Genomic DNA, 25,447 nt, shown 5'->3' with positions numbered 1-25,447 from the left:
CCAGGTGTGGCCAGATTCTCATTGGCCTTGCTCCGAAGGCGAGACCCCGTTGGCGTATGATGTCATGCACCAGCGCCCGTCGCTTTCGCTGATACGTCATTCGAGGGCGCCCAACCCGACAAGACCAGAGAGTAGACAGCGGAACTGGTGGAGGCCGCTGAGCCGAGGCGGTAGTAGCGGCGACAGCGACGGCAGCAGCGATGGCCGGGGCGGGGCCAGCCCCGGGACTCCCGGGTGCAGGAGGACCTGTGGTCCCGGGCCCTGGCGCCGGCATGCCGGGCAAGAGCGGAGAGGAACGCCTGAAGGAGATGGAGGCGGAGATGGCCCTGTAAGGCCCTTGGCAAGGCGCGATAAAAGCCCTCAGAGTCAGAGCCACCGAGCCTTGGAGCCTCCAGGCCGCATTTATCCCGATATGGCTCTATCATGGGGAAAATGGGACCTTCGGGATTGTGCGGGCGGGAGTAAGAAGAGATCGGCAGGGGTGAAGGCTCTATCGCGGTGTACCCAACGTTTCAAAATTAATGGAAGGTCCTGAGCTGTGTTGTTGGTCTTGCCTCCTCAGGTTTGAGCAGGAAGTTCTGGGGGCTCCAGTAACCGGCATCCCGACTGCTGTGCCTGCGGTGCCCACGGTCCCCACGGTAGAAGCGATGCAGGTCCCAGCAGCTCCTGTGATCCGCCCAATTATCGCAACCAACACTTATCAGCAGGTACGACTGAGCTGAGCACAGTGCTTGAACACAGTGTTTGTGCCAGGCATTGAGAACATAGTAACAACTAAAGCAAACAATATCTCTGCCCTTTGGGAGCTTATATTCTAAAGCCTGTTGTCCAGAAAGTTGTCTGCAATGATGAAAATGTTCTGTATCTATTTAAGTTTACATTGAAGTTCAGTAGTTCCTCAGCCTCATTAGTCACATTCACATGCCCAATAGCAAGTTGTATATAACTAGTGGAGAGGGAGACTACTAAAAAGAAGACAAATAAATGAAACTGGTTCATTCTGTCAATAAATAATTATGGGGTGCCTTCTATGCACCAGGCACTGTTCTAGGCATTAAGCACATAGCAGAGAACAATATAGACCAAAAAAAATCACTATCTTTTTGTAGCTTACATTGTACTGGGGAGTGGCAGGTCAAAGAGTAAGAAAAGCAGAGGTTTATCAGCATGGTCAGGGAAGGCCTTTCTGAGGAGGTGACAGTTAAGCAAAGATATAAAGGACATGATACGGGGAACCATGGAGATATCTGGTGGAAGAGCGTTCCCAGCGGAGAGAACTGCCAGTGCAAGGGCTGTGACACAGGTGCATCCCTGACATGTTCAAAGAAGAGCAGAGAAAAGTGTGGCTAGAGTACAGCGAGCAACGGGGAGAGTGGGAAGAGATGAGGACAGGGAGGTGATAGAGATAAGACCTGGTAGGGCCTTGTGGGCCACCTTAAAGACTTTGGTTTTTACTCTGATGTGGGAGGCTGTGGAAGGATTTTGAGCAGAGGAGTAATAGGGTCCAACTTAGAAATTAATCATGGCTGTGTTTGGAGAACAGACTGTAAGGGGGCTAGGGCAGAGTCGAGGAGACTGAAGAGGCTACCATAATAATCTAGGCAAGAGATAATGATAGCTTGGACCAGGGTGGTAGCATGGGAGATGAGAAAGACAGGCTGGACATAATTTCAGATAGTGTGAGATGCGTTGAGGAAGATGAAACAGGATAACAAGATGAGTTGCTCCTGGGAGGGGCTAAGGACAGTTTTCGCTAGTGTGATCCCAAAAGCCTCCCTGAAAAGTGACAGTTTAGCTTAGACTTAATGTTGACAGATAGCCAGCCCTACATAGAATGCAAAGAATGAAACCCTTGGTCTCCCAGGGTAAGCCAGCCAGGGCAGCTTGGTGGCACTGAGTCAGGCCCCTCACCCCAATTTCTTCCCCAACAGGTTCAACAGACTCTGGAGGCCCGGGCAGCTGCTGCAGCCACGGTGGTTCCTCCCATGGTGGGTGGCCCTCCTTTTGTAGGTCCAGGTAAGTAAGGAGTGGTGGAGGAGAGGGAGCCAGGGGATCAGGCAAGGTGATAAAATGGGATGCCTGGGATTCTCCTCCCACCATCCTTGTCTCTTCCCATCCCAACAGTTGGCTTTGGCCCTGGTGATCGGAGTCACCTGGATAGTCCAGAGGCCCGAGAAGCTATGTTCCTGCGTCGAGCAGGTAGGTCTCAGGCCGGGAACCCCACATTTAATGAAGCACTCTTGTTTTGACTACTCTAGCATCTTGCCTACATCATTGCGCTAACTCGCCTGCTTAATTTCATCCCCACCCTGACATTACCATCTTCCTAAAGCACAAACCTGATCATGTACTTCATCAGTTTGGCCTTAGCAGAGCTTGACTTGACCATTGCAAACCACCCTCCTTACTGTCACTCCTAATCCTTATTCTTTGTTGTGTTTCTCCATAGCACTTAATACTTTATAACAAGCTGTACGGTTTTTTTTTTTTTTTTAATGTTTATTTATTTTTGAGAGAGAGCGCAAGCAGAAGAGGGGCAGAGAGAGAGGGAGACACAGGATCCAAAGCAGGCTCCAGGCTCTGAGCTGTCAGCACAGAGCTCGATGCAGGGCTCAAACTCATGAACCATGATATCATGACCTGAGCTGAAGTCAGATGCTTAACCGACTGAGCCACCCAGGCACCCCGTAACAAGCTATACAGTTTACCCATTATGGCTATCCTCTTTTGTTTCCTCTAAAATACAAGCTTCATGAGGGACGAAAGTCTTGATGTCTGCCACATTGTAAGCATTACGTACTATCTGTTGATGGGATAAATAAACCATCAAACAAGCACCAAGCTCCTCACCTAGCAGTCAAGACCCTACATCATCTGGCCCCTTATGGAGAGACTCTCACATACTCCCCAGGAGCCCTAAACATTGCTAGGATATGCCCGCAGTATTCTTGTTGACCTCCCTTCTCTCTCCTGCTCACTGCCACCCAACTGTAATCTTCCAAAGCCTATTGCCCAAATCAGAAGCAAGTTAACCAAAATCAACTAAACCCTATTCTCTCCACGGGTCATTCTTACATTTGTTGAGGTGACCTTTACAGTCAATTTTTGTGACACTACTTCCTTATACGTAAGAAAAAAATACACGTTCTGTAAAGTTCTGGTACGATCTGTATTGGATCAAACTTGTGTTACTTAAATCCTGTTAAACTTTTTTGTCTGACATTTGAGAAATCTTAACATCTCTTACTCTTTGGTATGGTTTTGATCAAAATGCACATCTGATTTAGTCACCCTGGCCAGCTTCCAGTCCTGCTATGGCTCCCTGGTGCCCTCAGGAGGACATTCATGGTCCAGCCAATGAGACTATTCTTGGATGCCTACTGTCCTCTTGACCATTCTCTTATGATGCCCTCCAAACTGCAACTTCTGCTATTATAATTTATACTAAACTGAAAAGGGAAAAAAATTTGTTCGTAAATGTTCTTCTTGCCAGTAGTCTTTACAGTCACGCTTTGCCTGACCAAAGGCAATTGGGTCTTTATTATCCTTTGGGTCTCAGCTCACAGGAAGCTTCTAGTCGCCCTGGCTAAGTCAGAGGGCTCCTCCGGGCTCCCACCACTCCCCAGGTTTCCCCCTTCTAGTTCCGATCACTCTGCCTGGGCTTTACCCCATCCCGGCCCTGATCACTCTGGGCTGTCACCCTCTGGTGAGACACACTGGGTGTCACCCTCCTACTCTGGACCAGAAGATCCCTGAGAGTTTTTGGTCTTTTGGTGTGTCCTTATTATTGTCCAGAACAGGGACGGCCCAGAGGAGATGTTCCGTGGTAAATTTTTGCTGAATGAACAAATCGAAAGACTCTTGATCTCCCAGAAGGTTCCCCAGACTCTTCTCCAGGATTTCTTGGATTCTGAGAGTACCTACACACACACACACCTCACCTCAAGTGCCCCGGTCCCCCATGACACACACCCCCATCTCTCTCTCCCACAGCTGTGGCCCCCCAGAGGGCCCCTATCCTGCGTCCGGCCTTCGTCCCCCACGTGCTACAGAGAGCAGGTGAGGGGGCCAGGGTCATCATCCCTGCCACATAACTTCCCCCCTCAGCCCTCCAACTCCCCCACTAACACCCTGACAGATTCTGCTCTTTCTTCTGCAGCAGGTGGTCCCCGCCCTATGGCCCTGCGGCCCCCTCACCAAGCCCTTGTGGGCCCCCCTCTGCCTGGGCCCCCTGGACCACCTATGATGCTGCCACCGATGGCTCGGGCCCCAGGGCCCCCCCTGGGCTCCATGGCTGCTCTGAGGCCTCCTCTGGTAAGTATGGACAGGGAGCTAATGGTCAAAGGTGTGAAGGGTGGGGAGATGCTCAATCCTGGCCTGGTGGGCTGTGTCTAAATCTGCCTTCTTACTCTCTGACTCTGTCTCAGTCTCTGTCTTTCCCTATTTCTTTTGGTGACTGAGTCTGTTTTTCTTTCTTTTTGTGAGGAAAATAGAGAGAGAAACACATGCAATGGGTTCTGTCTCTGTTTTTATTCTATTCTGTCTCTATCTCTATTTTTCTCTTGATTGTCCTTCTCTGTTTTTCTGTCCTGATGTCTTTGTCCCTGTGTCTGTCTCTGACTAGAGACTCCTTTCTCTGTTTAGGTCTCTTGTCTGCTTTCTGGCCTCAGGCCCTTGCTTTGTTGTATAGGATGGGAGTTAGGTCTGAGCCTGTGAAATGGCATCCCTCATTGTCTGCCCTTGCCCACAGGAAGAGCCAGCAACACCCCGAGAGCTGGGCCTAGGCCTGGGGTTGGGCCTTAAAGAGAAGGAAGAGGCAGTGGTGGCAGCGGCAGCTGGGCTGGAGGAGGCTGGCGCAGCAGTGGCTGTTGGGGCAGGAGGTGCCCCCACCGGCCCTGCAGTCATTGGGCCCAGCCTGCCATTGGCCCTGGCCATGCCTTTGCCGGAGCCTGAGCCACTGCCCCTCCCACTGGAGGTTGTACGAGGCCTACTGCCCCCACTGCGCATTCCTGAGCTCCTGTCCCTGCGTCCTCGACCCCGGCCCCCACGGCCTGAGCCACCCCCTGGCCTCATGGCTCTTGAGGTAAGCTCTCAGGGAGCATAGCAGTCAGGGGTGGGCAGCAAGTAGAAAGGGCTGGGAGAGCAGGCAGGAACCCATGCCTTTTATACCCAGAAAGACATGTAGTCCTCTATCGATGAAGGTAGGAGGGAACCAGGAAATTGGAAGGGCTGGGAGGACATGGGAGAGAAGGAGGCAGATACGTGTACCTCACATCCAGAAGCACATCTAGTTGTTTAATTATGGAAGTAGGAGGGCAAGGAGTGAAAGAAAGTGGGAGAGTCTGAAGGGGACATATCGGTCCAGGAGACTCCCAACACCAAGCCCTTTGCACCCCATCCCCTTTCCTCTGCAGGTCCCAGAGCCCTTGGGTGAGGACAAGAAGAAAGGGAAGCCAGAGAAATTGAAACGCTGCATTCGCACAGCAGCTGGGAGCAGCTGGGAGGACCCCAGCCTGCTGGAGTGGGACGCAGGTAAGTGGGCCCAGGTGCAGGGCCAGGCACCAGGTGCAGGACACACCAAGGTCTCCTTGGGGCAGACTCAGGGAGGGTAAGCTGGGTAGGTCCACAACTGCCACCTCTCTGTAAGGCAGGCACATGCTATTTGCCTACCTCATGGAGGGCTAAACATTGGCTCTGAAGGGCAGTCCCTCATCTAAGCCACTGGACAGAATTTGGTAGAGGTTATTGGCACCTAGAACCTTCTGACCTCTGCCTGAGTTGCTAAAGATAAAAGAACGTTCTTTTTTCTCCCAACTTATGAAAAAAACAATTTTAAGTTTATTTATTTTGAGAGAGAAAGAGAACATGTGGGAGCATGTGCAAACAGAGGAGGGGCAGAGAGAGAGAGAGGAGAGAGAGAGAGAGAGAGAGAGAGAATCCCAAGCAGCCTCTATGCTATCAGCCCAGACAGAGCCCGACATGGGGCTGTGAGATCATGACCTGAGCCAAAGAGACGGATGCTTAACCAACTGAGCCACCCAGGCACCCCTTCTGATGAAGAATTTTAAACACTGAATTTAACAGTGAACAGCCAAATATAACCACCATCTAGATTCAGCAATTAACATTTTGCTGTATTCACTTTATGCTTCTATGTGTATGTGTGTTTCTTGGATTTTGCTCAATCATTTGAAGCAAGTTATAAATGAAGTTCTCACTTCACTCCTAAATACCTCAGTATTCTTCTCCTAAGAAAAGTGGCATACTGGGGGCGCCTGGGTGGCTCAGTCGGTTGAGCGTCCGACTTTGGCTCAGGTCATGATCTCACAGTCTGTGAGTTTGAGCCCCGCATCGAGCTCCATGCTGACAGCTCAGAGCCTGGAGCCTGTTTCGGATTCTGTGTCTCCCTCTCTCTCTGACCCTCCCCCGTTCATGCTGTCTCTCTCTGTCTCAAAAATAAATAAAACGTTAATTAAAAAAAAAATTTTTTTTTAATTAAAAAAAAAAAGTGGCATTCTGTTTTGTGTCATAATACCATTAACATTCCTAAGCAAATGAATGATAATTCTATGGTATCTCATATTCCCTTTATATTTAAATTTCCCCAGTTGTTCCTAAATTCTGTTGTAGCCATCTTTTCCCATGGATCAGGAGGCATGCTGTTTTAGGTCTCTAGATTATCTCTTAAGGAGAATGGTTTCCCTCCTACCATTTTGTCTTATATGTAACAGTGTTTTGAAGTGTCCAGCCCAGTTGTTTTGAAGAAGGCCCCTCCCTCTGAGTTTGCCACATAATTTCCTCTTTAGAGTGGCCTAACTTGTTCTTAGAGAGTGTCCTTAATCACCACAGAAGCTGTGGGGCAACCACAGTGCTAGCTGAGAAAACAGCCCTACCTCCCATCTGAGTCCTTGACTTCTGCCTCTTGTTTTGGGACTGTCTACCTGCTCCAGGCCAGGGCATGGCAATGTCAGCCTAGGTATGGTTGGTGCGGGCTGTAGCCCCTAGTTCTGTGATCTTGAGCAAGTCACTTAGCCTTTCTATCCTTTCCTCACTCCAACAAGGGGATAATAATAGTATGTGCCTTGTGGCAGAAGGGATTCTTTGGGCTTGAGTACATTCAGTCTGGCTCAGGTCCAGCCCAGAGGGTATGCCCAGGAATGGAAGCTGAGGTCAGCCTTGGAGAAGGATCTGACAGTGTGTTCACGTTTCAGAGACTCAAGGGGGAATTAGAATGGGCTTTCTCTAAAGCAAATGGGTGTGAGGGGCCCAGGGGATATCCATGGGGACCAAGGGATGCTAGGGGCTCAGAGGAGAAGCCTGGCTAGGACAAAGTTGGAGCCTTAATTCATGGGAATGGAGAACATGGCTCTGGGGTGGGGAGGTAAAGGCGAGGACTCTGGAGTCAGGTACCAGAGTTCTTGTCCCAGCTCTGCCACTTCCTAGTTGAGTAACATTGGGCCGGTGACATGACCTCTCTGTGCCTCTGTGTTAAAGGGTGTTGGGAGTGCCGGATGTGTTAAAACCTCACGAGTGCTTAGCAGAGTCTAGCACAGGGTAAATAGCATATAGGTGTTGGCTGTTGTTACTGAGAGGGCCCCAGGCAGAGACCGCTGGGGATAGAGGGAGGAGGGTTTGGGGGATGCCTTCAGAGAAGGTGGGGCTATCTAAATAAGGCAGACATGGGGCCAGGCATCTGCATCTTCTGACCTCCTCTCTCCCAACCCCAGATGATTTCCGGATCTTCTGTGGGGATTTGGGGAATGAAGTGAACGATGACATCTTGGCACGCGCCTTCAGCCGCTTCCCATCCTTCCTTAAGGCTAAGGTGATCCGAGACAAGCGCACAGGCAAGACCAAGGGCTATGGCTTCGTCAGCTTTAAGGACCCCAGTGACTATGTGCGCGCCATGCGTGAGATGAATGGTAGGTGAAGCCTCTCTTAGGGACAGTGGGTGTGACCAGCATCTGGCCTAAGCCTGACCCCAAGCCTGACCTTGAACCCTCCATTCCCACAGGGAAGTATGTGGGCTCGCGCCCCATCAAGCTGCGCAAGAGTATGTGGAAGGACCGGAACCTGGATGTGGTGCGCAAGAAGCAGAAGGAGAAGAAGAAACTGGGCCTAAGATAGGGTCTGTGGCCAGGCACCCGCTCCCACCTGGCCGGGCGCTGGCTCTTCCCCCAGTTCTCTTTGGAAGATCCCCAACTATCCACCCATCCACCCTCCCCAAAACCAGTTTCAATAAATTTACGTTATTTCCATCCCTGGCTGGGCTTAGAAGCACTCTTTGGGGAGCAGGGCTTGACATCCCCAGACCTGGAAATAGTGGGGAGCTTTATAAGTTTACCTAGCCAAACATGTAAATGGGCATTTTCAGTGCCCGTCACATCTTCCTGAAACCTCCTAAGTGTGTGCTGAGTACAGCCCATTCCACAAAGGAGGAAGCAGAGCCTTTTAGCAAGGCCAAAGCCAAGCTGAGACTCAGACCCGTTGTCTTCTCACTCCAGCTTGTGTTCTCAGCACCAAGGTAGGGGGTCTTCTGGGCCAGGCCTTCTGGAGCCCACAGCCTTCCAGGCTTGCATCCATTCAGCAACCTCACCGAAGGCCTAGCCAGTGCTGGGGACATGGTGACTGAAGCAGTCTCAGGCCCTGTTCCCTCAGAGCACATGGTCCAGTGGCAGAAGATAGGCCCACTGCCACACAGTGAGAGCCCAGAGTGGTCGGGACTGGGATAGTGGAGCCCAGGGTGCTGACCTGGCAGTCAGGAAGGGCTTCCTGAAGGAACTCGCCACTTCTGCGTCTGTCTCATGCTCTTCGTGTCATTCTCTCCCAGTTTCTGCAGTTCTCATCCTCTGGATCTCAGACTGTTTTCCAGTTTCTTCACTCTGCCAAACCCCAGCCAACTTCTCTTGCCGTACATCTGTGTGGGCGTCCTCGAGTGTTTCTCTGTGTCTATTTCCCTGAATGTCTCTGTGAGTGCCCCTCTGTTTCTTGTCTCTAAGTGTCTGTATCTCTCTGAGTTTCTATTCTCTGCATCTGCAGGTCTCTCTTTTCCCAGCCCCAAGCTTGACTCTGCCTGTCTGAAGTGTCCAAGCAGAATCTTGAACACTAGGCTAAGAGCTTAGACTTTGCCTTGAAGGCAGCAGCAAGCCCTAAGTAGTTGAAACCAAGTTCACGCGGGGACTGGCATCAGATTTGCACTTTAGAAACAGCCCTGACACTGCCGTGCTGTGGACTGGAGGTCTGAAAGGGGCTAGGGCAGGGACCAGGCAGAAGAGGGATACTCCATGATTCAAGCATGGGGAGGGGATGAGGGTCTCCCAGGGCCAAAGCCAGCAGAACCCTGGGTTGAGAAGGGGCACTCAGAGGAGGAAGGAAACAATGCCAAGGCCTCTCAGGAAGCTGATTACCCAGGAAAGGTGTCAAATTTCCTCTGTTCCCGCCTTCCTCCCTTACTGCTCCCTCTCTGACGTCACATTTTCCAGTCTGGTTAGAAGGGTGAGGGTCTCCCTCCCTCACAGGAAGTGTCCTTCAGCCCCCTGTCACCTGGGCCAGACAACCCAGCCCCAGGACCCTCAGACCCTATCCCCACATCAGTAGCCCTCCCTGCTCCTGACCCCCTTCTGCTCACTTCAGTCAGGGAGGGCAACAAGGGAGGAGATGGGAAGAGGGAATGATTCCAAAAATGAAGTTTTAAATGTGTGTGTTTAAGTCTTCCTGAGGAAAGGGAAAGAAAGCTCGGTGGGGTTGGGAGACAGATGGACAGAGATGGAGAGGATGTGGCAAGCAGAGATGAGAGAGACAGATGGAGAGGCGAGAATGGCAGGTCAAGGCAGTACAATGGGAGGGAAGATGGGGAGAAAACGCAGAGAGAGAGAGAGATGGAGACTTGAGAGATAAGGAAGTAAGGAGAGAGAAGGGAAGGGACTGAGATTCAGCAGGAGAGACTGGGTGACAAGGCCTCACTGGATCAAGCCTGGTGCAACAGAGACCCAGAGCCAGGGACACCAACCTAGAGTAGGGAGTCACGGAGACTGACACACAGGAGAGAGACCAGCTTCAGGGGGAGGAGGCCTGGGGCATGGTGGGGAACACTAGGTTAGGGTACCCTTCAGGTCCTTGGGTTAGATAGATGGTGGAGCAGTGGCCTGGGAGCTCTTTGCTCACCCAAAGCTGAAGCCAATCCCAACACCACCCACCCACCATGTGCCCTGGGAAGTGGCTCTCCCCTTTCAAGCCCAGTTTCCTCATGTAACACCAACAGAAGAGTAGTGCTCACACCTCCATCCTCCTACCCTCAGAATGGTAAATGGTTAATGGTCAAGCAGGGTGAATATTGAAAAATGCCCATTATTAAGGAGGTTATTTTTAATGGTAAACACTTACTAATACAGCATAATGGGTACAACCACAGGCTCTGAAGCCAAGCTACCTGGGTTTAGGGTTACCAGATTTAGGAAATAAAAATACAGGACACCTAGTTAAATTTGAAGCTCAAATAAACAAATAATTTTTTAGTACAAGTATGTCCCAACTATTGCATGTATAGATGTATATGTTATATGTATACGTGGGGGGCGGGGGGGGGGGGGATGCCGAATCATTTGAAGTAAGTTACAGACATCATAACACTTCGCCCCTAAATATGTGTCCATTTCCTTATAGAGACATCTTTCATGTTATAATACCATGATCACATCTAAGAAAATGAATAATTCTATATCTTATATTCAGTTCATACTCAAATTTTCCCCATTTGTCTCAAACTATTATAGCATGGAAAGGCATGGATTCTGGACATGAAGAGAAGTGGAAGGAAGTCTGTTTCAATTTCCCCTTTCATAAAATGAAGACTAGTACCTACCTCATAAAAGGATTAAGTGAAAACCCAGTGACACAGTTGGTGGCAGGCAATGAGCCCTCAATAAATGTTAGCTATTAGAAGTGTTGTCGTCATTATTTGTATCGTTGATGCTGTTACCATGATTGACACTCCTCAAGAGCAGCCCCAGAATGTCGTCCTCAAAGCCCTCGAAGGGGAGAACTCTGCCCAGTTGGGGATTCTGGGTCAGCTTCCCCCAACCATATCCTTCCTCCCCACCCCCCACGCGGTCCCCCTGCAGATTGTGACGTAGGCCGACCTGGGGTCTGGCCGGAAATCCCCCTTCCTGTTGTAGATAAGCCTGGCGCAACCCAACTGACCCCAGACCCTCCCCCCTTCCCCCCCCCATGTCGCAGGATCAAGACCCAAGACGGAGAACCTGTCCAGCAAGCCCCCCGCCCCACCCCCATCACCCCGTAAACTCCCCTCGGCACCCCGGGTCTCGCGCAGCCCGCTGTTCCCCAAGCTCCTGTCCAAGTCCAAGCCATCCCCGCAACAGGATAGCCGGAGCTGTCAGGAGGTGGCGGACGGCCATCCCTGAGGGGGGTTGGGGGGGGACGACGCTTGGCCCCGCCTCTGTCCCTGCAACTCGACCCAGCTGCGACCCCCAGCTCTGACGTCTCGGAAAATTCCCCCCCTGCCCCGGCCCCCAGGGGAGGGGGTGCATGGTATGAAATGGGGCTGAGACCCCTGGCTGGGGACAGAGAAACCCGCCAGAGGTGAGCCATGAACTGGGGCCTGGATGTCTGGGGGTCTGGACTCTTGGGTCTGAGGGAGGGAGAGGGCTGAGGTCCCTTACTCCTAGTCTGAGAAAAAAGGACACTGGAGGCCAAGATTCCAGGGTCTTGGGGAAGAAGGGAACAAAAGGCCTGGACTTCTGGGTCTGAGGGAGTCTCCAGCCAGACTCCAAGGTCCCTAAGTGTCACCAGCTCACCCCTTCCCCTTTTTTCCCCTGCCCAGAACATTCACAAGGAGCATCCATGGACTTGTGGAACTGGGATGAAGCTTCACCGCAGGAAGTGCCCCCAGGGAACAGGCTTTCAGGGCTGGGTAGGCTGCTGCACTGAGTCACTGTATGGGGAGGGTGCACAGGTGGGGGTCTCTGCTGACCCCGACCCAGCCCTAACCTCCTCATTGCCTGCAGAAGGAGCTGAGCTCGGCTTCTATTTCCCTGAGCTGGCGTTCCCAGGGGACACGCTGACAGTGGAGACACGCTGGAAAGGTGGTTGTGGGCTGGGACCCCTGGGAGCTGAGGAAGGTGAGAGACTGGGCTGCTGGGACTGAGGGAGGAAGGGTGTGTTCCTGGACTCCGGAGGCAAAATGGGGGGAGGGCTGCGGGCTTGAAGTCCTGAGGTTGAAAGAGGACGAGGCCAGGGTCCTGAGTTCTAGGTATGCGTGAGTAGGGGCTGGAGGTAATAACTCATTCCCTGAAGAATAAAGACTGCTGCGTGAGTGGTCGAGGGGACGTCTCTAGTCATTGCTCACACCTTCCCTAAACTCTGTTCGTTCTTATCCCTCGCAGGGCTCTCACCGCTGGACTGGGGCTCCACGTTAACGCATCCAGAAGCTACATGGGGGGCGGGTGAGTGTGTACACAGAGGCGGGGGAAGGTACTGGGGTCCTCCTCCGTAGCTGGAGGTTTAAACTACTCGATCGTTGAGGGGAACGGGGCTAGGACGGGAAACACCTGTGTCCTCGAGGTGGCATGGCCTAGATCCGGGAGCCCAGAGCCCCAGGGCTTAGAGCTTAGACTCCAAGAACCCCCGGGCCAGAGACCGGGACACCTAGGCTCCCCTCACTTGAGATCTGTTGCTCCTCACAGATCCCGCCCGTCAGGCTCTTCCGTGGTCGGGAGACTGGACGGACTTGACGTGCAACGGCTCGGACCACTGGAACGGCTTCTCCCAGGCCCCGGGCCCCGCCCCTCCCGGCCTGGGCCCCGCCCCCTTCGCCGGTTCTGCGGGGACAACGGATCAGAACTGTGCCACCTCCGGGGGAGGGACCAATTCGTGGTCTTGTGCCCAGGCCGCCCCCAGCTCCACCAACTGGGACAGTTCTATTGGTCTCGACGGCGCCACCTACTGGGGCAAGGGCCTCCGCGGGGAGCCTCACGCGGACTCTACCATTTCGTGGGTTGGACCTGCGGTCTCAGACTCTACCACCTCCTGGGTCTCGGGGCTGCATACGGACTGCACCACTTCTTCAAAGGGATACCAGGCTTCAGATCTCACCACGTCCTCTGAACCCAGCCAGCAGTCGGACCACCTAACCTTGGCTTGTTACCCCAAAAGTAACCATCGAGGTGAGGGGTCCGCAAGACCCGAATCTAATGAGGCGGGGCCTAGGCGCGTAGGGGCGGGACCCAGGAAACTGGAAGTGAGGGGGCGAGGCTGTTACCTAAGAGTCCGAGAGAGGTGGTGATGGTGAGTCCTGGGGGAGGAGAGGACTAAGACACTGGTAGTCTTCCAGGGAGCAAGAGACCTAGGCTCCTGGATTAGTTGAGAGGAAAGAGGTGAGGGTCTGGATATCTGGGTCTCCAAGATGTGGCACCCAAACTCCTAAGTTTCAGAGATGGGGGCCCCGGCTGCCTGGGTCCCTGAGGCAGATGCTGGGGATCCTTATATGGGGGGATCCGGACTCGCTGGGCCCGAAGGGGATGGACTTCTGGGCCCCGAGTTGGGAAAACCGGACACATGGACCTTCGAGGCGAGGGAGCCCGGACATATGGGTCATCGAAGCGACTTGGTCCGGGGCTAGGAAGCCTGAGTGTTCACCTGCCTGCACTCCGCAGGTCCCATTCAGCTGTGGCAGTTCCTCCTGGAGCTGCTCCGAGACGGGGAGCGTAGCAACTGCATCCGCTGGACGGGCAACAGCCGCGAGTTCCAGCTGTGTGACCCCAGAGAGGTGGGGCAGCTTCCCAGACCGGCCAAGTCCCGCCCCAGTCTCGCCCCAGTCTCCTTCAGTTCAATTTAGCCGAGGCAGTTTGCCTAGCACTTGACCTCCCCCACCCCACCCCAGCTCGTACTCATCTCTACCCCCGCAGGAGTTAAAGGGACTAACTCTTGCCCAAAACGTACCCGAAACCGCGTCCCCAGCCCCGCGCGTCTGTTGCCTAGCCAGGCTCCCTCCTGACTCTCAGACTAATCCCAGCCTCCGTCCTAGGTGGCGCGGCTCTGGGGTGAGCGCAAGAGGAAGCCCGGCATGAACTACGAAAAGCTGAGCCGAGGCCTGCGCTACTACTACCGCCGCGACATCGTGCGCAAGAGCGGTGGGCGCAAGTACACGTACCGTTTTGGGGGCCGCGTACCCGGCCTGGTCCATACCGACTGCGCGGGAGGTGGACCGGGAGGAGCGACCCAATAAAAATACCCCGTCAAATTAGTCGTGTGTGCTGCCTGCGTCCTTCCCACTGACACTGACTAAACCCACTAAGGACCCTAAGTGTGCACCACCACACTCACATCCCACCCCCACCCCCGGCCTGTGTGATCTTAAGACGCGCGGTGACTAAAACACACCCAGACCCTTAGGGGACCTACTTGTGTGTTCACTGTGTGATGGGATATTCAAAGGAATCAACTCAGTCCCTTTAGGGCCTACTGTGTGCCTGCCCGTGCTGGGACTTGTAAAGGAATCGGACCCAATCACTAACGTTTGAGTTTACCTGCTGTGTCCCTTCTGAAGAGAAGACTCAAAACTCCAAAAGAGGACTTATGTGTGTTCTTCCAGTGCTTGGGACCATTAAGTAATTAGACTTAGTGCTAGATCCCCCAAACCACCTACTGTCTCACCACTCCCAAGTTGAGGGTGGTTGAACTTGGATCTAGATCCCAAGGAGAGCCTACCCCATTCTGGGAACCACTGAGTCCCTAAAGAGTGGTCCTCCTATGGACTGACAAAATGACAATTTTAAATATTTGGTCTGAGGAGGACTCACCAGGAAGGTGACATTGAAGCAAAGACCTGAAGGAAGTGAGGAAGGGAGCCAGCTTCACAAAAAGCATTCCAGGCCAAGGGGAGAGCAAATACAAAAGGCCCTTAGAGGGAAGCCAGACTGCGTGTTTAAACAGGAAGAGGCCAGTATGGCTGGAGCAGTGGAAATAAAGAGAAAAAGATAAGAAATGAGGGTATAAGAGGGACCAAACTGTGTAGGTCATTTATAAGGACTTTGGCTTTTGACTGAAAGAGTCAGACAAGACCCAATGGGAGGGTTCTAAGCCAAAGGGAAGTGATGACTGAGGTGTTAACGGGGCCTCTCTGGCTGAGTGGATGATTGTGGAGGGCAGTGGGAAAACCAGGAGGCTAGGGTGTGGGCTGCTTCTATAGCCTAGGCTGGCTGTGCCTGTGGCTTGAACCAGATGTCGAAGATTCTGGATATATTGCTTCAGGCAAAGACAAGATTTCTTGATCAGCTAGCTGTGAGGTGTGAGAGAAAGAGTCAGGGATACCTCTGTGACTAGAATAGATGTGTCACTTTCCAAGATGGACTAATTTCTGCCAGACCCAAGCTTTTATGTTCTTAACCCCTCCTCTCTGTGATGCAGGACTTTGGTTTGAGCCTTCAGGCACCCAAATCTGTGTTAATTTGTGCCTTCTGGAGTTTGGGGAAAGACGGTAAAGAACAGGGAGGTGGGAGTCTGGATATTCCTCACAATATGACAAATGACCCTGGGAGAAAGACTGGTTCGATTTCAAACCCCTAACAATTGATCCCGTAATAATCATGAAGAGGGTAGGGACTCGTGTTTGTTCAGTGATGCATCCCCAACCCTTATCGAAGAACCTGGCATTGGGTAAGCGTTAAACAAGCAATACCTGCATGAATAAGGATACTTCCGCTGGGATACTTTTCCCTCGGCCCTCTCTACAGATAGTCCCAGGACTCGAAACGCCTTTCCCTAGGTAAAAACAAGAGATGAGAAACTGTAACCAGGCGTCTCAAGCCCCAGGTCGGACCTTTGAAAAGCGCACGCTAGCTCACGATTGGGCCGGAAGTGATGATCAACAGGCATTCAGCCCAATAGGATTTCGGAGTTCTCCCGGATGGGCGTGGCCTTAATGGCTCCAGAGACGGCTTTTCCGCGGGCGTTCTAGCCTCGCGGAAAACTCTCACACACTCTGACTCGCTCCGCTTCCGGCCGGCCTCAATTCCGCTTCCGGTCCGACTCTGGCGTCTTTGCTGAGGGTCACATTGAGCTGCGAGGTGATTCGGGGGTGTCTTTAGGTGAGTGTCCAGGGCTTGGGAAGCTGGGACCCTATCCTGGGGAACTGAGGAACCGGACCCTCGTTTCCCCGAGGACGAAGTGAGTTTCCGGCCCGCGGCGTCTGGCCCCCCCTGGTCCCTAGGGTCCTGTTCTGTCAGTATTCGTAGCTAACGATTATTTCGGTCTTCCTTAATTAATGCCAGGTAACGTTTCACGCGACTTTATTAATTCATTTAATCTTCACTCCAGCCCTATGAGGAAAGGCCCGCAATTATCCCTTTTTGACAGTGAAGTAACTGAGGATCAGCGATATTAAGCTACTTAGCCGGCGACCGGGGTTTGGATTCCGTAGTTAGGACTGTAGTGCCCTCAATCAGCAGGCCGTAGGCAGGCGTGGCTCCCGTGGCTTGCCCGGGCCGCGGCCTGGCCTTGCACCCAGGTTTCTGGTTCCTCCTCCCTCTTGAATGTTAGAGGGCCTAAGAGTCATTCCTGAACCACCGTCCCTCCCAGGTCTCCCCCCAAAACAACACTTCAGAACAACTCTTCTTCTGTGTCCCAGCGCTGGTATTCTACGTCTCCTCCCCATGCGCCTCTACCCTTTCCCCCCAGAGATTCTGCTGTGGTGCCCCAGATCCCCACCACTACCTTGGGTCCCTTGAATTTAACACTGGCCTGCTCACTACCTTGGGTCCCTTGAATTTACATGGGCCTTTGTAACCCCATTACTCTGAATTCTCTGGAATAGAGACAGTTTCACATTCCATGGAGAAAACTGTGTGTCACCTCATAAGAGATACAGCAGAGCTTTTTGATTCTCAGTCTGCAAAGTCCATAGAATGCAAGGTGTGCTAGTACTTGAAGGGGGGAAAATTACATATGTATTTTTCCTAACCTTTTTTAAAATTTCTTTCTTTTTAACTGTTTGTTTATTTTTGAGAGAAGCGAGCGGGGAGGGGCAGAGAGGGAGACAGAGTCCCAAGCAGGCTCCTCGAGTGTCAGCACAGAGCCTGATGCGGGGTTCCAACTCACCAACTATGAGATACAAACTGAGCTGAAATCAAGAGCTGGAGGCTTAACAGACTGAGCCATCCAGGCACCCCTTTATTCTTCTTAATCTCTAATTTAAATGTAGCATTTCCTTTTAAGAATGGAGGCATCAATCTTGGTAATATTAGCATCCATCTGTCGCTTTGTCAGCAATCAAAATCACAGGTCATCTTATATCACATTATGGTTGCGATGTCACAGAATACATCTTCACTCGTGACTGCTTCAGAATTGTGGTAGTTAATAAATCCTCTGCTACATACAACTGGTTTTCTTTATCGTCCTATGCAATCTTTTAATGCATTAAAAAATATTCTGAGAAAGGGTTCATTAGATCCCTGAGGAGTTCATGGTACCAAGGAGATTAAGAACCTCTACCGTGTAGATCTGTCAGTGATGGAGTGTGGCTCCTCCACTTGTGTGACCTTGGGAAGTCACTTGGACACCCTGTCCCTTGTCTGTGAAACAGTGATAGTAATAAGTAATAGTTCCTACCTTTTAGAGTGGCTGCAGGAGTAAAGTGTGTAGAACAGTGCTTGGCCTATACTGAGTACTCAGTGAATGTTAGCCAGTGTTATTTTGGGACGAATAAGGCCCGATTTTGCTAAGGAGTCCCATCCCTCCGCCCTGCCAAGCCTTGCTGTGACTTCCACACTTAGATGTGTGGATTTGCCCCACGCTTTACCTCTGTTTGTATATGCTGAGAGGTAGAAGGTGGTGGCTGATTCACACCTAACCTACCCCATTATTCTGTGTCTGGGTGGGCTGACCTCCCCATGCCCAGGTCCCTTAGAACTTTTGCCAACCTCCACTGCCTATGCCTCCAGGACTCAGCACCATGGCAGAAGACATCAAGACCAAAATCAAGAACTACCAGACTGCCCCTTTTGACAGCCGCTTCCCCAACCAGAACCAGACCAGGAACTGCTGGCAGAACTACCTGGGTAAGCAGGGCGCAGACGTGGGAGGGGATGCAGACCTTTTCCTGGTCCCTCACCTCATGTCACTTATCTGTTGTCTCCTACCGGATCTGTACATCCCAGGCCTCTTTTTTTGTTGTTGTGGGCATCCCACCTTGCAGGGCCCATGCCCCTCATCACAGCTGTGTTCAAGTTCCAGGATCTAGGTCAGGATCACAAACTTTGGTTCCTATAATGATTTTTTTTTTTTTTTGAAGACTATTTGTGTGTATATGTGACAGATGTAACATACATAAAGGAAATATGTAAAGCATAATGTACACCTAAATGAATAATACTAAAGTGATTCCCCTGTGTAACTATAACCTGGATAAAAAATTAGATACTGGCCAGCATTCTGAGCTTCCCTGCCTACTGCATGCCTTGCCTTGAATACAGCATCCTACTCTGCCCACTAGAGATGTAACTTTGCCGACTTAAGGCAATCACATTTTGGTTTTATCACTGCTTTTAGGTTTGCCTCTTGATGAACTTTATAGACGTTATACATAGTCTCAGTTTTTTAATTTCTTCATTTGGCAGTTTTGAAGATTCATCCATGCTATGATGTATGGTTTGGTCATTTTCATCGTGTATAATTTTCCATAATTTATTTCTGGACCCTTGCATGGTTTCCAGTTGGGGGCTTTTATGGATGATGATGCTATGAATGTTCTGTGTAATTTGATGTGCATATGAATGCTTTTGTTATGTAGAGAATGTGCCCAGGAGTAGAATACTTGGAGTATTTTTCTTTTTTTTTAATTAATTTTCTACTTTTATTTTATTTATTTATTTTAAATATTTTATTTTTAAGTAATCTTTGCACCCACTGTGGGGCTCAAACTCACAGCTTCGAGATAAAGAGTTGCATGCTCTACCGACAGAGCCAGCCAGGCACCCCTTAATTGCCTACTTTTAAAGGTGTTTTTATTTTTAGTTTATTTATTTATTTTGAGAGAGAGAGCCCCAACAGGGGAGGGCCAAAGAGAGGATCCCAGGCAGCCTCCCCACAGTTCAGCACAGATCCTGGTGGGAGAAAGGGGAGGCTCAGACTCACAAACCATAAGATCAGGACCTGAGCTGAAACCTATAGTTGAATGAATGAGCCATCCAGGCACCCCTAATTTCCTACTTTTAAAAACAAGATTATCCCCTTCCCGTCTTAGGATGCCAGCATCTTAGCATCAAGATCATCTTCCCTTTCCCTTGCCCTGGTTTTGGACTTCCGTAGTCCCTGCACATGTCCCTCATGTTACCTCCTCATTCCTGACCCCAGAATTTTCAGGTCAAACAGTAGTTCTCTAGGGGCCACGAGATCAATTTGGCGAGGCATGTCTAGCCTTTTTCAGCACATTTGTAGGAATGTACATTCTTTGTCAAACGTGTGTGTGTGTGTGTGTGTGTGTGTGTGTATGCATGCATAACTGCTGTGAAGTGAAAAATATTTCTCTGAGTTTTGATCAAAAATGGGTTCCAGGGGCAACTGGGTGGCTCAGTTGGTTAAGTGTTGGGCTCTTGATTTTGGCTCAGGTCGTGATCACACAGTTTGTGAGTTGGAGCCCTGAGTTGGGCTCTTCACTGACCTCGCAGAGCCTGCTTGGGATTCTCTGTCTCTCTCTCTCTCTCTCTCTCTCTCTCTCTCTCTCTGCATGCTCCCCCTCCCCCACTTGTTCTCTCTCTCTCTCTCTCTCTCTCTCTCTCAAAAATAAACATTTTTTAAAAATGTGTTCCAGTCCTTGGTCTGGGCTGAACCTGAGCCCCTTTCTTCACAGACTTCCACCGCTGTGAGAAGGCGATGACTGCTAAAGGGGGTGATGTCTCCGTGTGTGAATGGTACCGGCGTGTGTACAAGTCCCTCTGCCCCATATCCTGGGTATGTACTGCCTGCTGGGGCCCTTGGAACTTCACTGGATGGGGTCTTAGCAGAAGGGAGTGTTAGTAACTCGGTGGGGGCTCATCTGTGAGAGGCAGAGGAAGCATAGGGCATCGCACTGTCCATGGGACTTGACCTTTGCTTTGTGGAATTGCCCTCCTTCTCTCTTTTTTTTTTTTTAAATTTTTTTTTCAACGTTTATTTATTTTTTTTGGGACAGAGAGAGACAGAGCATGAACGGGGGAGGGCCAGAGAGAGAGGGAGACACAGAATGGGAAACAGGCTCCAGGCTCTGAGCCGTCAGCCCAGAGCCTGACGCGGGGCTCGAACTCACGGACCGCGAGATCGTGACCTGGCTGAAGTCGGACGCTTAACCGACTGCGCCACCCAGGCGCCCCTCCTTCTCTCTTTTTAATGATACTCTCAGCCAGTCAGGACTCTCAGCTGGGGCAGCTGGGGCCGTCTCCATGCTACATCCATCTTGCTCACGGAGCCCACAAATATGCGTATGGCCGGCTCCCTGTCCCTGTGGGGCTCGCCATCTTGTGCAGTTCTGTGCCTTTTATTATGAACACATTCAAATTATACATAAAAGTAGAGAGAATAGTTCAGTGACCTTCCACTTATACCCACTCCCCAAATTGAGTATTTTCAAGATTTTTCCACATTCCCTTCTTCTGTCCCCTTTTCTTTGCTGTAGTATTCTGAAGGAAATCTCAAACATGTCTTTTTACCCCTACCTACTTCCGTGTGCTTCTCTAGAAGATGCGGACACAGTGAGGCAATCTGGCTAGCCCTGATTGACCAGACCTTTTGTCACTATTTAATACTCTGTCACACACTTCTTTAAATAAAGAATTTATCTTTAGGGGCCCAAGTCCTTCTGATTGAGCCCCCCACCTCCCAAATATTTATGTTTAACATTGTACTATTTCCTCAAATCAAAGATCCTCTTGACTGCAAGAAACATTGAGAAATCTTTTTTTTAAATGCCAGAAAGGAATGCAATTAATGCTAATTTCAGAGATGTTAAAATGCAAAAACCTTGTGTTTTAGGATCAAAATATGGTAGTATTACAAAAGTCATAGTGCTTATTAAAAAAAAAGCCAAATGTGAGCAGTACAGTAAAATAAAAAGTAGAAGCCGTCTTGTGCTCCCCAGTGCTCCTTCCCTGAGGTAACTAGTGTTAACTCATTCCCTTTTTCCTGTGGAGCCTCTGTATGGATGAGTCACACGATGTAGTCTTCGAATTGCTTTGACTTCTCAGTGTGTCTTGAGGCCTTTTTTTATAATAATGCATACAGATCTGCCGTTTTAGGTTTTAGTAACTTTCAGATGCTTTTATTTAACTGATTCCCTTTTGATGGAGATTATGTTCTAATTTTTCAGTATATATGAAGCATCCTTGATGTACGCCTTTGGGGCTTATTTCTTGAGAACAGATTGCCTTAATGCAGTCTTCCTCAGCTTGCTTGGCTCTCCTCCCACCTCTCTGGCCACAGTGTCTCATGTGTCTTTGAGTGCCCTGTGCCCTTCCAGGATTTCTCCTTGTCACTGGGTGATCTTGGGTAGCATGATGTTGTGAATTCATAACATCCCTCCTCCAGCCTCAGAGCCTCCATTGGGTGCATGCTGGACAGAGGCCTGGGAAGCATGCTTCCGGCCCCAGTGCTGCCCTACGCCCCATTCTCCAGGACCTGGGCCTGCCCTTACCTTGGGAGCAGCAGATTGTGTGGTTCCTACCCTCAGGTGCCTGCTGTGTCTGCCCTGTTAGGGCTGAATATAAATGTATTCTGCCAAGTCCCTTTTAAACCTGGCTGCCCTGGCTTCTTTATTTTAAAAACTTGGTGAAGTAAAAACAAGTGTTTTGTTATTGCTGCTGTTGTTGTTAAATTTTTTTTTTCATGTTTATTCATTTTTGAGACAGAGACAGAGCATGAACCAGGGAGGGTCAGAGAGAGAGGGAGACCCAGAATCTGAAGTAGCCTCCAGGTTACGAGCTCTCAGCACAGAGCCCGATGAGGGGCTCAAACTCATGACCTGTGAGATCATGACCTGAGCTGAAGTCGGACACTTAACCGACTGAGCCTCCCAGGCACCCCTGTTTTGTTTTTTATGAAAAATATAACCACTTCACAAAAACTTAAAAAATAGAGAAAGGGCAGAAAAATGTTCCCCATCCTCCTGACCTCCCTAATAATACTGTCGCATTTCCAGGTGTTTCCTGTGTATTATTTTCAATTAGTCTCTAATCCCAGTATGTGTATTTTGGAAGGGCATTTAAAACATTTTTTCCAACCATGTTTTATTTTCCAGGTTAAAAAATCTTGGGTTTCTCTATGAAAAAATAGCACTGACTTTTGTGGAATCTTCAAAACAGGAGATTTATGTAATGTAGAAAGTGAAAGCCCCCAAGCCATTCCCTTCTGATCCTAAAGTTAACTTTCCTTAGTCATTTGGCACAAATCTTTTACTTCCTTTTCTGTGTGCTAATGTGTGTGTATGTGTAGATACGTGGTTATGTACTTTTTAATACTAATATGGGTCATACTCGTGACACTGTTTTGTGCTTTGCTTTTTTTTTACTTAACATGCATTGTGTACCTACTTCCATGTCAGTACAATCTGCTCACTTATTGGGCAGCCATCATCTTAATAGTTATAAAATATTTCCTTCCCTTTTAGCTGGATTCACATCTTTTCACTATTTTAAATGATACTTCAGTGTACATTTCCATTCCGGGAAATGTTTTCTCCTCTATTTGAATGGTTCCCTTAGTTTCCTTTCCATGAAGTGGGATTATTGGGCAAAGTGAAATTTCCAAGTTATCAGACCAACCTGATCCTTTAAAAAGAGATGGAGAGGAGGGTAAGGGGCATTAAGGAATCTACTCCTGAAATCATTGTTTCGTATGCTAACTAATTTGGATGTAAATTTTTAAAAAATATAATAAAATTAAAAAAAAAAGAAGGAGATGGAGAGGGGCGCCTGGATGACTCAGTTGGTTAAGCATTCAACTTTGACTCAAGTCATGATCTCATGGTTCCTGGGCTCGAGCCCTGCATCGGGCTCTGTGCTGACAGTGCAGAGCCTGGAGCCTGCTTCGGATTCTGTGTCTCCCTCTCTCTCTCTGCCCCTTGCCCACTCGAGCTCTATCTCTGTCTCTCAAAAATAAACATTTTTTAAAAAGAGAGAGGTGGAGAGAGGGTCAATCCCAGCAACTGAGAAGTTCACTCGTAGAGTACTGTGGACTGTGGACAGTACAAGTCCAGTATGAGGGAATCCAGGTGAGCGTTGACCTGAAAAGATGTCCATCTCCACTCAAGTCATCAGGAAAACACAGCTTAAAACAACAGAGAGAAGCTTGTTTTTACCTTGCATTCTGGTGCAAGAATTATAAAGATGGACAGTGCTAAGTGTTAGTTGTTCTATAAATTGGTACAATCTCTTTTGAGGTCAGTTTGGCAGGATCTTTCAAAATGGAAAAAAACATACACATGGCAGTTTTACATCTCGACCTACAAAGATGCTCCTGTGTGAGGATCTTCATTGCAGAGTTGTTTGTAATTCAGAAACAACCCGAGCTAGATAAATGTTGGTTCATTTATCTTGATCTTTGTGACAGAAAACAGAAAGAGCTCTAAGACTTGTGGGAAAAGCAAGTTGCAGGACAATATGTAGTGTGGCCCAATTTGTCTGTATGTTTTTTAAAGTACAGAGTATTCATGATACATGGTGTGTAAGTATGTAAATAAAATACACATCACTTAACTATGAGCCAGCTCATTTGTAAGCACTTGATATCCTCTAAGGGCAAACGTGCTGGAAAACAGGATGAGATGGATACTGTTATCGCTATCCTCATTTTTTTTTAATGTTTTATTTATTTTTTGGAGACAGCGCGAGCAGGGGAGGGGCAGAGAGAGGGAGACACAGAATCCGAAGCAGGCTCCAGGCTCCTTGCTGTCAGCACAGAGCCCGGTGCAGGGCTCGAACCCACAAACCATGAGATCATGACCTGAGCTGAAGTCAGACGCTTAACCGACTGAGCCACCCAGGTGCCCCTCACTGTCCTCATTTTATACAATTAAAAACTGAGCCCCTGAGGGGTGCCTGGGTGGCTCAGTCTGTCGCGCACCCAGGTCTTGATTTTGGCTCAGGTCATGATCTCATGGTTTCGTGAGTTCAAACCCAGTGTCCAGTTCTGTGCTGGGTGTGGAGCCTGCTTAAGATTCTTTCTCTCTCCCTCTGCCTCCCTCCCCACCTTGTGTGTTCTCTCTTTCTCAAAATAAAAATTTAAAATTAAAAAAAAAAAAAAACAGGCCCTGAAAGATTAAGTAATTTGCCCGAGGTGTCACAGCTAGGAATTCAGATTCAGTCTTCCTTATTATCCGTGCTTTGGTCCACTGCCTCTAATACATGGCATATATATGTGAGTGTGAGGGTGTGTGTATATCAGTGGTTGTGCTTCTGACCGCCTGTAGGAAGGTCCACAGGTTGCAGAGTGTTTCTTCTAGGGAGTGTTAACAGTTTGATACGGGCCTTTCTGTTATTTTTTATATGCCTATATGCGTACATCTGTGATCAGCAGAATCACACTCTGTATTCAGTTTTGCACCTTTTTGCACTTGGGAGATCCACTCGTGCCAGGGCATAGATGAGCCTGTTTTTTGTCTCGCAGCTGCCTAGTGTTCTTTCCTGTATTCTGACAACCATCACTGAGTGTTAACTCTGGGGTTCCTGAAATACAGCACAGCCGTACTCTTGAACCTCTGTACAGTCACACATCTCCCCAGGGACAGCCCTGCAGTGAATGTGGGATTTTTCTGCATGTTACTCGCCCCCCTCCAACCCTCACTCCTGAAATAGTGGCAGTACTGGGCTTACTTGTTGACGACTGAGCAGGTGAGCAAAGTGAGGAAGACCAAGGTCACTCATCTGGTTTCCCCACAGGGGAAGGGAGTAACATTGGCTGTGTTTCCACAGGTGGCAGCCTGGGACGACCGCCGGGCGGAAGGCACGTTTCCTGGGAAGATCTGAACTGGCTCCACCCACCTCTCCTCCGTACTCCATCCTTCTCCTAGGGCAGTGAAGGGGGACCTGGGTACATGGTGATCCCCACCCTGGGATCCTGAAGCATGGCTTAACTAATAATAAATACTCATTGGAAAAGTGTAAGACTGTGTATGTGTGAAAGAGCTGGATGATCGGGCAAGAAGCTGGGGTAGAATTAGTACCTTGACCAGTAAGAGGGGCTTCAGGGTGATTGTTTTTTTTCTGTTTTGTTTTGTTTTGTTTTATGTTATGTTATTAAACTGACTGCCTTCTCTATACCAGACAGTAGAGTGAGTTGATTATACAAAATAGCCTCGAGCCCCTATACATGCTAAGATTTATCTGATTATTCCTTTATTATCTATATAATTACAAGAAACTTTTTTTATGTAATTTTTGAACCATGTGAAAACAGTAGAATAAAA

The 25,447-nt window shown here is 49.6% G+C and overlaps 3 protein-coding genes across 7 annotated transcripts; all 3 read left to right on the top strand.

Annotated features, from left to right (window-relative positions):
* The first annotated feature begins 109 nt into the window (after positions 1-109).
* On the top strand, positions 110-8,258 carry RBM42 (RNA binding motif protein 42). 3 transcript variants are annotated; one of them, XM_047078236.1, is made up of 10 exons: positions 110-328; positions 563-707; positions 1,932-2,016; positions 2,125-2,199; positions 3,994-4,059; positions 4,160-4,314; positions 4,751-5,083; positions 5,415-5,532; positions 7,728-7,922; positions 8,015-8,258. In XM_047078236.1, the coding sequence occupies exons 1-10, from the start codon at positions 201-203 to the stop codon at positions 8,125-8,127; spliced, it is 1,413 nt and encodes a 470-aa protein (XP_046934192.1). In that variant the 5' UTR covers positions 110-200; the 3' UTR covers positions 8,128-8,258. The 3 variants fall into 3 exon arrangements, with proteins under 3 accessions (XP_046934192.1, XP_046934191.1, XP_046934193.1); XM_047078235.1 differs by having other exon boundaries at positions 4,139-4,314; XM_047078237.1 differs by lacking the exon at positions 3,994-4,059.
* Positions 8,259-11,859: 3,601 nt separating this feature from the next.
* Positions 11,860-14,260, top strand: ETV2 (ETS variant transcription factor 2). Of its 3 annotated transcripts, none has more exons than XM_047079190.1 (6): positions 11,860-11,929; positions 12,024-12,104; positions 12,387-12,461; positions 12,702-13,181; positions 13,671-13,783; positions 14,042-14,260. In XM_047079190.1, the coding sequence occupies exons 1-6, from the start codon at positions 11,860-11,862 to the stop codon at positions 14,240-14,242; spliced, it is 1,020 nt and encodes a 339-aa protein (XP_046935146.1). In that variant the 3' UTR covers positions 14,243-14,260. The 3 variants fall into 3 exon arrangements, with proteins under 3 accessions (XP_046935146.1, XP_046935145.1, XP_046935147.1); XM_047079189.1 differs by having other exon boundaries at positions 12,000-12,137; positions 12,402-12,461; XM_047079191.1 differs by lacking the exons at positions 12,387-12,461; positions 12,702-13,181 and having other exon boundaries at positions 12,024-12,101.
* A 1,736-nt stretch (positions 14,261-15,996) lies between these two features.
* Positions 15,997-25,145, top strand: LOC124511220 (cytochrome c oxidase subunit 6B1). The gene is made up of 4 exons (XM_047078234.1): positions 15,997-16,103; positions 17,958-18,074; positions 19,865-19,965; positions 24,954-25,145. Exons 2-4 carry the CDS (start codon positions 17,969-17,971, stop codon positions 25,005-25,007), a joined length of 261 nt encoding a protein of 86 aa, XP_046934190.1. The 5' UTR covers positions 15,997-16,103; positions 17,958-17,968; the 3' UTR covers positions 25,008-25,145.
* Positions 25,146-25,447: the final 302 nt, after the last annotated feature.

This window comes from Lynx rufus, unplaced genomic scaffold (genome assembly GCF_022079265.1).
Source record: "Lynx rufus isolate CCGP_SWC_20201006 ecotype Redwood Valley unplaced genomic scaffold, mLynRuf1.p SCAF_16, whole genome shotgun sequence".
NCBI classification, from domain to species: Eukaryota; Metazoa; Chordata; class Mammalia; order Carnivora; family Felidae; genus Lynx; species Lynx rufus.
Note: the sequence above shows the minus strand (reverse complement) of the source record. Positions and strands in the feature narration are given on the sequence as shown.